This window comes from Neoarius graeffei, chromosome 6, assembly GCF_027579695.1.
Source record: "Neoarius graeffei isolate fNeoGra1 chromosome 6, fNeoGra1.pri, whole genome shotgun sequence".
Lineage (NCBI taxonomy): Eukaryota > Metazoa > Chordata > Actinopteri > Siluriformes > Ariidae > Neoarius > Neoarius graeffei.
Genome location: NC_083574.1, coordinates 78,712,327 through 78,728,050, shown reverse-complemented (window position 1 = coordinate 78,728,050; position 15,724 = coordinate 78,712,327). Strand labels below are relative to the sequence as shown.

The 15,724-nt window shown below is 43.7% G+C and overlaps 1 protein-coding gene across 1 annotated transcript in view; it reads left to right on the top strand.

Moving 5' to 3' along the window:
* The first annotated feature begins 5,628 nt into the window (after positions 1–5,628).
* Positions 5,629–15,724, top strand: part of LOC132888330 (WD repeat-containing protein 49-like) — a 141,019-nt gene continuing 130,923 nt past the window's right edge. The window contains exon 1 of the mRNA XM_060924390.1: positions 5,629–5,709. Coding sequence (XP_060780373.1) covers positions 5,676–5,709 — 34 coding nt within the window. The 5' untranslated portion in view covers positions 5,629–5,675. The remainder of the gene's footprint in view (positions 5,710–15,724) is intronic.

The window sequence follows — 15,724 nt, the reverse complement described above, 5'->3', positions numbered from 1 at the left end:
TAGAACACCACATAGAGACGCCCCCGGGGGTGGTAGTGCGGAGCCGTCCTTATAGATTACCCGAACACAAAAAAAAGGTGGTTCGGGAAGAACTTCAGGCCATGCTCGAAATGGGCATCGTCGAGGAGTCCCACAGTGACTGGAGCAGCCCGGTGGTCTTGGTTCCCAAGGCCGACGGCTCGGTCCGGTTCTGTGTGGACTATAGAAAAGTCAACGCGGTGTCTAAATTTGATGCGTACCCAATGCCTCGTATTGATGAGCTGCTCGATCGACTAGGCACGGCTCGCTTTTACTCGACACTGGATTTGACGAAGGGATATTGGCAGATCCCCTTGACTCCATTATCCCGGGAAAAAACGGCCTTTTCCACACCGTTCGGCTTACACCAGTTCGTCACACTTCCTTTTGGGCTGTTTGGGGCGCCCGCTACATTTCAGCGGCTGATGGACAGGGTCCTCCGGCCCCACGCCACCTATGCCGCCGCTTACCTAGATGATATCATCATTTATAGTAATGACTGGCAGCGGCACCTACAACACCTGAGGGCCGTCCTTAGGTCGCTGAGGCGGGCGGGACTCACTGCCAACCCGAAGAAGTGTGCGATTGGGCGGGTGGAAGTACGGTATCTGGGCTTCCACTTGGGCAACGGGCAGGTGCGTCCCCAAATTAATAAGACGGCAGCGATTGCGGCCTGCCCGAGGCCCAAGACCAAAAAGGGGGTGAGGCAGTTCCTGGGGCTGGCTGGCTACTATCGTAGGTTTATACCTAATTATTCGGACGTCACCAGCCCGCTGACTGACCTCACTAAAAAGGGGGCGCCAGATCCGGTCCAGTGGACGGAGCAGTGCCAGCGGGCTTTCTCTGAGGTAAAGGCTGCACTGTGTGGGGGGCCACTTTTACACTCCCCTGACTTCTCTCTCCCTTTTGTGTTGCAGACCGATGCGTCGGACAGAGGGCTGGGGGCCGTTTTGTCCCAGCAGGTGGAGGGGGAGGACCGCCCGGTCCTGTATATCAGCCGGAAGCTGTCGGTGCGTGAGGGGCGCTACAGCACCATTGAAAAAGAGTGCCTGGCGATTAAGTGGGCGGTCCTCGCCCTCCGTTACTACCTGCTGGGGCGCTCTTTCACTCTCTGTTCGGACCACGCGCCCCTCCAGTGGCTCCACCGCATGAAGGATGCCAACGCGCGGATCACCCGTTGGTATCTGGCACTCCAACCCTTCAACTTCAAGGTGGTCCACAGGCCAGGGGCGCAGATGGTCGTGGCGGACTTCCTCTCCCGTCAAGGGGGGGGGGGGAGTCGGCTGCCGGCCGGACGAGCGCCCGGCCTGAGTCGGGCGGTGGGGGTATGTGGCAGCGGGGGCGTGGTCAAGCGCCGGTCTGTGACAGGAGGGTGGAGCCGGGGAAGGTGAGTGGCAGAATCGCGACACCTGAGGATAATTAACCTGTGTTTGTGTGTGTGTTTTCCCAGTAACCGCTCCCTATTTAAGGAGGCAGAGAGAGAGGAGAGGGAGCGCAACCCGGGACCAGACGAGTGTGTGTGTGAATAAACAAACGAATAACTAAGATTTGTAGACTGAAAAGTTGTAAGAATAAATCACCTTGTCTGCCTCCAAACGCTGTCCTGCCGTCCTCTGTGCTCCACCCACACTCAATACGCGCTACAATTACTTACATGTATTAGATGGGCAAAGGGTGCTGTGCTGAGCTGTGAAATGTCTGACACAAGCACAATTCACAGTTCCCACCAAACGCTGTAGTAAATGCATGCGGGTCGGTTCTGACCCATGTGTGTAAACTTGATGTAGAATTACAAAAGCTGTGCTTGTTCATAACTTAAGAAAGGAAAAATAAAAATGATGATTTGTGCTAAACAAAAACAAGATATTTACTGCATATTTGGAAAAGTAAATAACAAAATTAATTTATTTCAAAAGTATATCATAGAAACACTCAGCCATACATGAAATAACCTGGAAAATGAATGCAGGTTGTTTTTGACCCATGTTGTGCATTAGAAGGGTAGTGATACAAAAAGGGTTTTTATTCAAAAAGTAAGAAAGGAAAAAATAAAATAAGGATGTATGATGATCAAAAACAAGCTAATTGAGGAATACCCTGAATACTGAATGATGGAATTAATTTATTGCAAAGATATAGAAGATAAAAAAACCAGGCGGGTCACTTTTGACCCATGTTTTGCATCAAAGGGTTAAACTAAAACAAAGACAGAACTATGAAGAAACAAAATTTTTTAAAAATATATATTTTATTAAAATATCAATCTTTTATGTTTCATGTGGCTGGATGCAAGATTTTGACATTTTGCCTTGTCTAGTAGAAAATCTATTTCTCTAATTCTATTTTCAAGCTACCCGTGGAAAAACATTTTGTAAAGTGGAATATGCTGCATCGCTCTCTGCTCCTAGCATTAATCTCACTGTTGTGAATACACACATTTAGATCAACAGTAATGACACAAATGTTGTACAAACATGGTGCTATATAATATGGTAATATAGTATGGTATTGAGTAGAACATCTTATTTTCAACAAAAGCTTATTTTTAATCTATTGTCAACCAGTTAGTGCTCATGCAGACTTTGCTTGATTGTGCCTGTCCTGAGTCAGATTTCCTATTTATTTTATCATTTCACATTTTGTCTAACTTCTGCTTTACTCTTCTTACACTCTCCCTTACTCTCAATGTCTTGGTCTTTAGTAGATCGGTGTCAAAAAAAAAAAAGCGCCTGTTACTTAATTCATCCATTCCTCTTCAGTAACTGCTTTATTTTGATGAGGTTCATGGTGGATCCAGAATCTATCCAGAAAAAACAGGTGTGAGACTGGAATACACTCTTGATTTGATGCCAGTGACACTCCAGATGGGATGCCACTTTGAATGCGATGTGCAATAAACACACACGTTTTCATGCCTAGCAACAGTTTCGCATAGTTAATCCAAATGCTGGAATACTTTTGGGAGGTAGGAGGAAACTGGAGAACCAGAAGAAAACCCATATGATCATGGGAAGAACATAAGAAACTCTGCAAAGCCAGTAATCTGAGCTCAGGATCGAACCAGGACTCTGAAGTTGTAATGAGGCAATGCTTCCTGGTGTACAGCAGCGGTCATGGGAAACATGTCAACTTTTCAAAACTGTATGGATGAATTATATCGTGTTGCAAGGAAGTGAACAATGTATGATATACAGTACATAGATCTGATTTCACGCTATGGTTTTTCATACAGCTAAACACTGGATCTGTCTCAGCTTTAAATAATATATTTGTTTACAGTGGCATGCAAAAGTTTGGGCACCCTGACTGAAAATATCTGTTTCTGTGAATAACTAAGTGAGCCGAAGATGAACTGATCACCATAAGGCATAAAGGTAAAGACGACACATTTCTTTTCAGCATTTTCTGCAAGATTTGTGTATTATTTTTGTTTTGTACAATTGGAGAGTGAAAAAAGAAAAGGAACACCATGCGAAAGTTTGGGCACCCCAATACATTTGAGTTCTCAGGTAACTTTTACCAAGGTTCCAGACCTTAATTAGCTTATTGAGCTGTGGCTTGTTCAAATTCTTCATTAGGAAAGGTCAGATGATGCAGATTTCAAAGCTGTATAAATTCTCTGACTCCTCAAACTCGTCCCTAAAATCAACAGCCATGGGCTCCTCTAAGCAACTCCCTCGCATTCTGAATAATAAAATAATTGATGCTCACAAAGCAGGAGAAGGCTACAAGAACGTAGCAAAGTGTTTTCAGGTAGCTGTTTCCTCAGATTGTAATGTTATTAAGAAATGGCAGTTAACAGAAACAGTGGAGATCAAGGTGAGGTCTGGAAGATGAAGAAAACTTTCTGGAAGAACTGCTTATTGGATTGCTAGAAAGGCAAATAAAAAACCCTGTTTGACTGCAAAAGACCTTCAGAAAGATTTTGCAGACCCTGGAGTGGTGGTGCACTGTTCTACTATGCAGCGACACCTGAACAAATATGACCTTCATGGAAGAGTCATCAGAAGAAAACCATTCCTGTGTCCTAGCCACAAAATTCAGCGTCTGAAGTTTGCAAATGAACATCTAAATAAGCCTGATGCATTTTGGAACAAGTCCTGTGGACTGATGAAATCAAAATAGAACTTTTTGGCCACAATGTGCAAAGGTATGTTTGGAGAAAAAAAGGGTGCCAAATTCCAGGAAAAGAACACCTCTCCAACTCTGAAGCATGGGTGTGGATCGATCATGCTTTGGGGTTGTGTTGCAGCCAGTGGCACAGGGCACATTTCATTGGTCGAGGGAAGCATGGATTCAAATAAATACCAGCAAATTCTGGAAGCAAACATCACACCATCTGTAAAAAAGTTGAAGTTAAAAAGAGGATGTGTCCTACAATAAGACGATGATCCAAAACACACCTCAAAATCTACAATGGAATACCTCAAGAGGCACAAGCTGAAGGTTTTGCCATGGCACTCACAGTCCCCTGACCTAAACATCATTGAAAATCTGTGGATAGATCTCAAAAGAGCAGTGCAAGCAAGACAGCCCAAGAAACTTGTAGAACTGGAAAGCTTTTGCAAGGATGAGTGTGTGAAAATCCCTCAGGTAAGAACTGAAAGATTATTAGCTGGCTACAAAAAGTGTTTACAAGCTGTGATACTTGCCAAAGGGGGTGTTACTAGGTACTAACCATGCAGGGTGCCCAAACTTTTGCTTCGGGCCCTTTTCCTTTTTTGCCATTTTGAAAATGTAAAAGATAAAAATTTAAAAAATTGCTTTTGCTTAAAATATAAAGGGAATGAGTCATCTTTAACTTTATGCCTTTTGGAGATCATTTCATCTTCAACTTGTTTAACTGTTCACAGTAACAGCAATTTTGACCAGGGGTGCCCAAACTTTTGCATACCACTGTATGTAACAATAAGGCTCAACTTAGGGATCTTTAAATCAGTGTTTAACAGCTGATCAAGTAAAGACACCTGACTGTATGACTGGAAACTGTGTGTTAGTTACAAAGAATTCTATAGATTGCTTTGCACATTAATATCGAGCATTTTAAACAAAATACAGTTCTGAGCTTTCTAGGTGTGAATGCATCATTATTGGGTTCCCAGGGTGATGGTTTATTGTGTTTTGTGTATGTGTGTGTGTGTGTGCGTGCGTGCGCACATGTGAGAGAAAGAAAAAGCTTTTGTTTTTGCTGAAACCCTGGACAACTATTGTTTAAAGCCCTTGAGAGCTATGGAAGCGAGGGATGTGGAAACTGTAATAAAACTCTTTCCCCCCCATTGCTTCTCTCCAACGTGTGTGTGTGTGTTGGGGAAAAATGTGCCCCAGGCTCATATAAGCTTTTCTCTAGTGTCCAATCTGTGAAAAGAGGAATGGCTTGGACACATAAACATGTCCTCATCTCGCTCCCTTGTTGCCTGGAGACCTGGACGAGCTTTAAAAGAGAGGGATCATAAAAGAAAAGGGTTATGTAGATGTGTGTATGTGTGTGGGGTGTGTTTGGATTCACCACCAGCAGTGTTACAAACTGGCGTCTGCTTCCCTTGTAGTTTGAGGACTTTTTCTCTGTCTCTTTCTTATAACTGCACTTAGCATTCCCACCTGCCCAACACTCAAACTTTTTCGAGCTTCATCGCTAAAGAGCCTTGTGAGAAGCTTTCATGTCCTGGACTCACTTCACACAAAGAGTGATAGGTAGGGAATTTTTTTTGCTAGTCTTATGTCACATTAGACTTAACTGATTTCTATTCATGCCTCTCTTCAAATGAAGTGTATAACACATTGACATTTAAATATCTTGTAATAGTAGCTGTTTATTTGTTGTTTAGAATTTTATGATAGTGAAAAAATTATAATTTGGTTCTATTTATTAGTGGTTGTGTGGCCAGTTACTTTATGAACATGATGCTGTGGTGATATTTGTTGTGTAATCCTATACAGCAGTGCCCCCCCGTTCCTGTTCCTATAGTCCCCATTTGTTGATTATAAATTAGATGTGTTAATGTGTCAATATTTTCCAGCTCTTTTACTGATCTCAGTTTGGCTTTTAACACTATGTATCTAATATCATAGGTCTACTTTTGTTGTGAAATGTGCTGGGGAAAAGGAATGAAACACCAGCTTAAGATACAAAAGCATTTCAGTTGCCTGGATGAGCATGGCTCACAGAAAATCCACATCAGCTTTATACTTCCAGTAATCACAGAATGTTCAATGGTTTGAAAGTATTTTAACATTTACAGCCTGTTATAAAGAAAGAGAAAGTAAACCAAAAACTGTCATCTCGCAAGCTGATTTAAGTACAGCTTTGATAAAAATCTCACTTGACGTTTGCATATGCCATGATATCATGTTGTAGTTTTGGGTAAATAAAATTTTATATTGTTATGTGTAATGCAAGCATCCAGGCTTGCAGGAAAAGGAACATTCTAGAAACTTGCTCATGCTGTTTTAATTTCTAGTTGCGAGGATATGACCTTTATCACAGAGGAGACATTCTGAAAAACGTACAGTAAGAGTGTCAGTAATGGCGTTGAGAGCGATAGCGCTAACCAAACTACAAACATGGCTTCTTAGAACCACAATGCCCAAGAAGCACAGCATCCCCTGTCACCAGCTTATTGAAGTCAGCTGTCTTTCATTCACATCTAATCAGCCACGCTACTTAAACACCTCTCTCACACACTCTCACTGCGAAGTATTGTTCTAAGTTTACCCAGTCATACCAAGCCTTATCTGTTCTGCCTGCTTTCCTGTTTCTTTGACCTTCGCTATTGTTATTTCCCACTATGTCTCTAGTCTGCTCTATATTGTTCTGTTTACCAATCAACCGACCCTTGTCTGCCTTTGACTACTCTTTTAGTTTTGCAATTTGGCTATGTCTTCAGTTTGCTTCCCCGCTCTCCCCTGCATATACATCCATAAGTGCCTGCAACCTGACAGGATACTTTGCCCAACATGGATGCAGCAGAGGAGGCAAAGCAGACTGGTCTGAACGCTCAGGGAAGCCTCTTGGGAGATGCTTGCAGACCTCAACACCAGGATGGCACAGCTAGCAGCTGTAATATTGCAGGCCCTCCTAACACACCCTGAAGCTTCTCCGAGCCCTGCACCACTGCTCACCATTTTGGAGAAATATGCCAGTGATACCCTCACTTGCAAGGGATTTCTACTTCAATGCTCCATGTACTTCTCAACCATGCCGAACATCTCAGAGGAATGTAAGATCACAAAGTTTCTCTCATTTCTCACTGGTAAAGCGTTATAGTGGGCTAGTATAGGAGCACACAACATCGTATGAATGTTTTCTTGAACTATTCAAGCAAGTATTTGATCATGAACCTGAGGGGATTGAAGTTGGTGAGAGTTTACCCACCATCACACAGGGTTCCAAGGGAGTTGCAGAGTATGATCTGGATTTTCAAACTCTGGCGGCCGTGAGTGGATGGAATGACCCGGCTCTAAAAGCAGTGTTTTGTCAAGGTCTTCACCTGGAGATATTAAGTGAACTGGAGTGCAAAGATGAGCATCTAACCTTGGTCTCCCTCATTGACCTAGCAATTCGATTGGTTCATCTACTCTCCAATCAACCCTCTCTTAAGGGAGACACCAAGCCTGTTCAGACTACTGATATGTCAACACACATGGAAGTTTCTCAAACTTGTTTAAAACGCTCCGAACAAGAGAGGAGGAGATGAGAGGGTCTCTGCTTCTATTGAGGGAGTTCAGGTCATCATATCACCAAGTGTCCAGTTTGTTCGTCTCACATCAGCACTGCTGAAATTCCCCCTGATCTGGTGAGTCCAATCAGAAACTTTAACTCACAGTCTTGCAAAGTACCTGTTTTGCTGAAACTAGCATCCTCGAAAACATGTGCTGTCTGCCTTTATAGACTCAGGGGCAGTAGGAAATTTCATTGATAGCTTGATTGTCCAGAAGTTTGATCTGCACACAACCCCTCTGCAAAGTCCACTCAGCATCAGGACCATCAATGGAGGACCAATGGGGGACAGTCTGGTCACCATTAGAACTGCTAAAGTTCATATTCAGGTGGGAGCACTCCACTCTGAACTCATCTCTCTCTATGTCACTTCCACCGTCAACCATGATATCATTCTGAGATATCCATGGTTGCAGCTCCACGACCCTTTAATCTTCTGGCAGAATAAGGAGATCCTCCAGTGGTCATCCACATGTTTCCAGAACTGTCTCTCACGTCCCCAACTCGGTCGCAGCTCTACTTCTGTGGAGAGTCCACAGCCTGATTCAGTACAGAATGTGCTATGCTGATCTCAAAGAAGTATTTAGTAAGGGTAAGGCCTGTGGCCTGCCACCACATCGTCCCTACAACTATGCCATCGATCGTCTGCCAGGTACAGCACCTCCACACAGCCATATTTACCCCCTTTCTCAAAAGGAACAAACTGCCATGGATGATTACATCCAAGAGGCCACCAAGCAAGGGTACATACATACATCCAAGTCACCAGCTTTGGCGGGGTTCTTCATAGAAAAGAAGGGAGGAGGCCTTCAGCCCTGCATTGATGACAGAGGACTCAACCAGATCTCTGTCAAATATCCTTATCCTCTTCCACTAGTTCCATCTGCATTAGAACTACTTTGAACTGCCAAGATATTTTCTAAGCTGGATCTGTGCAGCGCATGTAACCTTGTCAGAGAGTGTCCAAGGCAGACACTCTCTCATGTGTCTTCAACCTGTCACCTCGTAACCCTGAGTCTCATCCTATTATCACACCTGACTGTTTCGTCCAGACTATCACCTGGGACTTGGACCAAGAGATAAGAACCTCCCAACCTCAGGAGAGTCCAGACAGCTGTCCTCCTGGCCTCCTGTATGTCCCTAAGCATCTCCAAGGGAGACTCATCACGTGGGCACATGCATCTCCTGCCACGGGCCATCCAAGTAGCCAACGGACTCACCAGATGCTAAAAAATAAATACTAGTGGGAGAACATGCAAACAGAGGTCATCTAGTTCCTTGCTTCCTGCTCTGAGTGTGCCCAGGCAAAGGTTCCACGAACCCTTCCCTCTGGTAAACTCTGTCCCCTCCCTGTACCTCAGAGACTCTGGTCCCACCTGGCCATCAATTTCATCACAGACCTACCACCATCTCAAGGTAACACCACCATCATGGTCACCATGGACAGATTTTTCCAAGGCACTGAGACTCATTCCACTACCTGGCATCCCTACTGCATTCCAGACTGCTTAACTGTTATTTCAGTATGTTTTCAGATACTTTGGCATCCTGGAGGACATAGTCAGCGACCGTGGTCCCCAGTTCATTTCGGATTATGGACCTGTTTCATGGAACAATTAGGAGTCTCAGTGAGCCTAATGTCTGGATATCACTCCCAGTCAAATGGCCAGGTGGAAAGGGCTAACCAGGAGATTGGTTGTTTCCTTCAGATTTTCTGCATGAGGAACCAGGGGGATTGGTCTCGATTCATCCCGTGGGCCGAGTATACACAAAACTCGCTTAAGCACTCTGCTACACAACTAAAGCCATTTCAGTGCATGCTTGGCTACCAGCCACCCCTGTTCCCCTGGGATGACGCACCCACTCAGGTCCAAGCAGTTGAGAAGTGGTTTTCATGAAGTCAAGCAATTTGGGAGGAGGTTCACCAACACACTGAGACAGTAAATGCCAAGTATAAGGAGTATGCCAACAAGCATAGAAGTGACAACCCAGAGTTTGCTCCTGGAGACAGAGTATGGGTGTCCACGAGAGGCCTCAAGGAACCCAACATGTGCAAGAAACTTCAGGCATGCTACATCAGTCCCTACAAGATACTCCAGCGCATCAATGAAGTCTCATACTGACTAGAGCTCCCACCTCACTGCCATATAGCCCCAACCTTCCATGTCTCATATCTGAAACCAGCCATTCAAGGTCCTCTTGCTGAGAATGCTCCTGCCCAAGACCATCTTCCTCTTAGCCTAGAAGGAAAACCCATCTACCAGGTGAACAGAATACTCAACTCTAGATGCAGAAGAGGACAGTTAGAATACCTGGTAGACTGGGAGGGCTATGGACCAGAGCAACGAAGCTGGGTAGGAGCCAAAGACATTCTAGATCTACTGCTCACACAGGCATTTCACTCACAGCACCCCGACAAGCCTGCACCAAGGGGGAGAGGGTGCCCCAGGAAGAATGTAGCTCTCAGAGGGAGTTCCTCAGGGGATTTCTGTCAGTAATGGCATTGAGAATGATAGCTCTAACCAAACTACAAACATGGATTCTCAGAACTACAACGCCTAAGAAGTACAGCCTGCCCTGTCACTGGCTTATTGAAGTCAGCTGTCTCTCATTCATGTCTAATCAGCCACACTACGTAAACCCCTCTCTCACACACTCTCACTGAAGTATTGTTCTGAGTTTACCCAGCCTTATCTGTTCTGCCTGCTTTCCTGTTTTTTTGACCCTTACTATTGTTATTTCCCACTACGTCTCTAGTCTGCTCTATATTGTCAAGTCAAGTTTATTTGTGTAGTGCTTTTAACAATAAACATTGTCACAAAGCAGATTTACAGAATTTGAATGACTTAAAATATGAGCTAATTTTATCCCTAATCTATCCCCAATGAGCACGCCTGTGGCGACGGTGGCAAGGAAAAACTCCCTCAGACGACATGAGGAAGAAACCTTGAGAGGAACCAGACTCAAAAGGGAACGCATCCCCATCCGGGCAACAACAGACAACATGACTGTAACATTAACAGTCCTAACATAAAGTCAGCTTCGTTGATGCTATAAACCCCACACCAACGGAAACCCGAGCGCAAAACTGTTCATGACAACCGTAGTCCCAAAGTCAGCAAGTCAACTGCAGTCCTAAAGTCAGCAATATTGCTCTGTTTACCAATCGACCGACCCTTGCCTGCCTTTGACTACTCTTCTAGTTTTGCGATTTGGCTACATCTTCAGTTTGCTTCCCCGCTCTCCCCTGCATATACATCCGTAAGTGCCTGCAACCTAACAACGAGTGGGAATAGGGCTTAAAAATTATATATATTTTTTACAATCCCCAATTCCAATAAAATTGGGACACTGTGTAAAGCAATGATTTATCCTTTGCAACCTATAGTCAATTGAATACAGTTCAAAGACAACATATTTATTGTTCAAACTGATAACCTTTATTGTTTTTTGTAAATACACTCGTTCTGAATTTAATGCCTGCAACATGCTCCAAAAAAGTTGGGATAGTGGCAGCATAAGACTGGGAAAGTTGTGGAATGCTCAAAAAACACCTGTTTAGAACATTCTACAAGCAAACAGGTTAATTGGTAATTGGAAAGGCTCAGTCATTTACAAGCAAGGATGGGCAAAGATTCAACACTTTGTGAAAAACTACGTGGGCAAATAGTCCAATGGTTTAAGAACAACGTTTCTCAACATACAATTGCAAGGAATTTATGGATTTCTCCATTGTGTCAGTAAACCCGCTGAGAAAGAATGAACTACAAACATGGACACTCTGGACTACAGCTCCCGAAACACACAGCGCCTTCTGTCTCCAGCCTATTGAATCTCAGCTGGCTCTCATTTCCTTAATCACCTGTTCCTCTATTTAAGCTCCTCTAACAAACACACCATTGTAAAGTATTGTCCTGCTAGTTCAGTTCATACCAAGCCTTGTATCTTTTCTGACTGCCTCTTGTATTTCTGACCCTTTGCTATTTCCTCCATGTTTTCGCTCTTTGTCTTCCCTACGTTACATTGTTTGTTTGCCGATAGCCCGATCCTCGCTAGTTTACCGACACCGTTTCCAGCCCCGCGGCTTGGCTTTGTTAGCATTCGGCTATCTGTTCTCCTCTGTGCATACATCTGTAAGTGCCTGCATTCTAACATACTGACAATCCATAATGTTATCAAAAGATTCAAAGAATCCAGAGAAATCTCCGCATATAAGGTGCATGGCTGAAAACTAGCATTGAACACCCACAAACTTCAATCTCTCAGGCAGCACTGCATTGAAAACTGACACAATTATATAAAGAATATTACCACATGGTCTCAGGAATGCTTCAAAAAACTGTCAGTAAATAAAGTTTGTCACTGCATCTACTATGCAAAGTTAAAGCCATATATCAACAACATCGAGAAATGTAGCCAAATTCTCTGGGCCTGAGCTCCTCAGAGATGGACTGACACAAAGTAGAAAAGAGTGCTGTGGTCTGACGAGTCCTCTGGGCTAAAGAGGAAAAGGACCATCCAGACTGTTACCAGTACAAAGTTCAAAGCCAGCATCTGTGATGGTATGGGGGTGTGTTAGTGCCCATGGCAAAGGTAACTTGCATATTGAAGGCACCATCTCATTTCATCTCTCATTATCTCTAGCCACTTTATCCTGTTCTACAGGGTCACAGGCAAGCTGGAGCCTATCCCAGCTGACTACGGGCGAAAGGCAGGGTATACCCTGGACAAGTCACCAGGTCATCACAGGGCTGACACATAGACACAGACAACCATTCACACTCACATTCACACCTACGGTCAATTTAGAGTCACCAGTTAACCTAACCTGCATGTCTTTGGACTGTGGGGGAAACCGGAGCACCCGGAGGAAACCCACGCGGACACGGGGAGAAGATGCAAACTCCACACAGAAAGGCCCTTGCTGGCCATGGGGCTCGAACCCAGGACCTTCTTGCTGTGAGGCGACAGCACTAACCACTACACCACCGTGGTGAAGGCACCATTAATGCTGAAATGTACATACAGGTTTTGGAGCAACATATGCTGCCATACAGATGACAACCTTTTCAGGGACATCCCTGCTTGTTCCAGCAAGAAATGTTGGGGATTAAATCAGACATATGAAAAAGTGTCAGGGACTCTGTCTCAGGGTCCCAACATCAGTTAAGCCTGTTTAATATAAATGTTATAGATAACTGAAAAACCTTGGTTAATTTTATTGCCTATATAAAAAAGCATATACAGTGCCTTGCAAAAGTATTCATCCTCTCTTAGTGTTTGTCCTGTTTTGTTGCATTACAAGCTGGTATTAAAATTGATTTTTGGGGGGTTAGCACCATTTGATTTACACAACATACCTACCACTTTAAAGGTGCACTTTTTTTTATTGTGACACAAACAATAAGATGAAAAAACAGAAATTGAGTGTGCATAGGTATTCACCCTCTCAAAGTCAATACTTTGTAGAGCCACCTTTTGCTACAATTACAGCTGCAAGTCTCTTGGGGTATGTCTCTATTAGCTTAGCACATCTAGCCACTGGGATTTTTGCCCACTCCTCAAGGCAAAACTGCTCCAACTTCTTCAAGTTAGATGGGTTGTGTTGGTGTGTAGCAATCTTCAAGTTATGCCACAGATTCTCAATTAGATTGAGGTCTGGGCTTTGACTAGGCCATTCCAAGACATTTAAATGTTTCCCTTTAAACCACCCCAGTGTCACTTTAGCAGTATGTTTAGAGTCATTGTCCTGCTGGACTGTGAACCTTCATCCCAATCTGAAACCTCTGGCTGACTCAAACAGGTTTTCCTCCAGAATTGCCCTGCATTTAGTGCCATCCATCTTTCCTTTAGTCCTGACCAGCTTTCTTGTACCTGCAGATAAAAAAAACATCCCCACATCATGATGCTGCCACCATCATGCTTCATTGTAGGGACGGTGTTCTCAGGGTGTTGGGTTTGTGCCACACATGGCATTTCCCATGATGGCCAAAAAGTTCAATTTTTGTCTCATTTGACCAGAGAATCTTCTTCCATGTGTTTGAGGAGTCTGCCACATGCTGTTGGGCAAACTCCAAACGTGTTTTCTTCAGCAATGGCTTTTTTTCTGGCCACTCTTCCATAAAGCCCTCCTCTGTAGGGTGTACAGCTTAAAGTGGTCCTATGGACAGATACTCCCATCTCCACTGTGGATCTTTGCAGCTCCTTCAGTGTTATCTTTGGTGTCTTTGTTGCATCTCTGATTAATGCCCTCCTTGCCTGGTCTGTGAGTTTTGGTGGGTGGCCTTCTCTTGTCAGGTTTGTAGTGGTGCCATGTTCTTTCCATTTTGCTATAATGGATTTAATGGTGCTCTGTGGGATATTCAAAGTTTGGGATATTTTTTATAACCCAATCCTAATTATAATTCTCCACAATTTTGTCTCTGACCTGTTTGGAGTGCTCCTTGGTTCTCATGTTGCTTACTTCGTAGTGTAGCAGAGTCAGGGTCCTTCCAGAACAGGTTGATTTATACAGACATCATGTGACAGATCATGTGACACTTTGATTGCACACAGGTGGATCTTAATCAACTAATTATGTGACTTATGAAGTGAATTGGTTGGAGCAGCTCTTATGTAGGGGTTTCATATGAAAGGGGGTAAATATCTATGCACACTCCAGATTTCTGTTTTTTAATCTTAATTATTGTTTGTGTCACAATAAAAAAAAGTGTACATTTTAAAGTGGTAGGCATGTTGTGTAAATCAAATGGTGCTAACCCCCCAAAAATTCATTTTAATTCCAGCTTGTAATGTGACAAAACAGGACAAACACCAAGGGGGATGAATACTTCTGCAAGGCACTGTACAGCTATCTAGAGCAAAGACAAACTTTTATTAATATTTCAAACCTCTCTACACAGACAGTTCCTTAATATAGAAATAAAAATGAGCTGTTTTAAAGCCGTATATCAACAACATCGAGAAATGTAGCCAAATTCTTTGGGCCTGAGCTCCTCAGAGATGGACTGACACAAGGTGGTGGCACAATGGCGTAAGTGGCAGTGTCGCCTCACAGCAAGAAGGTTCAGGGTTCGAGCCCAGTGGCCAACGGGGGCCTTTCTGTGCGGATTTTACATGTTCTCCCCGCGTCTGCGTGGGTTTCCTCCGGGTGCTCTGGTTTCCCCCACAGTCCAAAGACATGCAGGTTAGGCTAATTGGTGGCTCTAAGTTGACCGTAGGTGTGAGTGTGAATGGTTGGTTGTCTCTGTGTCAGCCCTGTGATGACCTGGCGACTTGTCCAGGGTGTACCCCGCCTCTCGCCCGTAGTCAGCTGGGATAGGCTCCAGCTTGCCTGTGACCCTGTAGAACAGGATAAAGCGGCTACAGATAATGGATAGATGGATGGATTCTTACTTTCCAGCTCATCTTCGATGACAAGGGACAACATAATAACTTAAGATTCTTATTACATCCCTGGTTCTTCCTACTTTTTCTGTCTCAGACTGTTTCATGGCACATTCCTACAGAAATTCAGCCTTTGGCCATACTTTTTTTTTAAGTCAGGTAATGTTTCCATGAGTTTTGTATCCAGTCTTTATAATATGTTTATCTCTAATGCTCCACTATCCCTTGTGATCATGGAGTTATTTGATGTGTTTTACATTGATTTGTATGAAGCTAATGGGGAACCGGATTAGGATCTTATTTGTAAGAATTGTTTTTGCTTCATCTAAAAATTTTGCTCACCAGTTGATTAATTATAAATTTGTACATAGATTTTTGATAACTCCTCAATTTCAGATGAAACTGCTGAAATTTCATGTCCCAAATGTTCCTCAAATGTTATTGGTACCTTTCTCCGTGTATTCTAGTCCCGTATCCCCTAGTCAGATATCGTTGGGAAATTGCTGCAGACCTGTTGTCATCTCTTTTAGAAAAAGATATTCCTATATCCTCAGCATTATTTTTACTCAGAGATAAATCATCTTTCAATCTAAACCCCCTTCA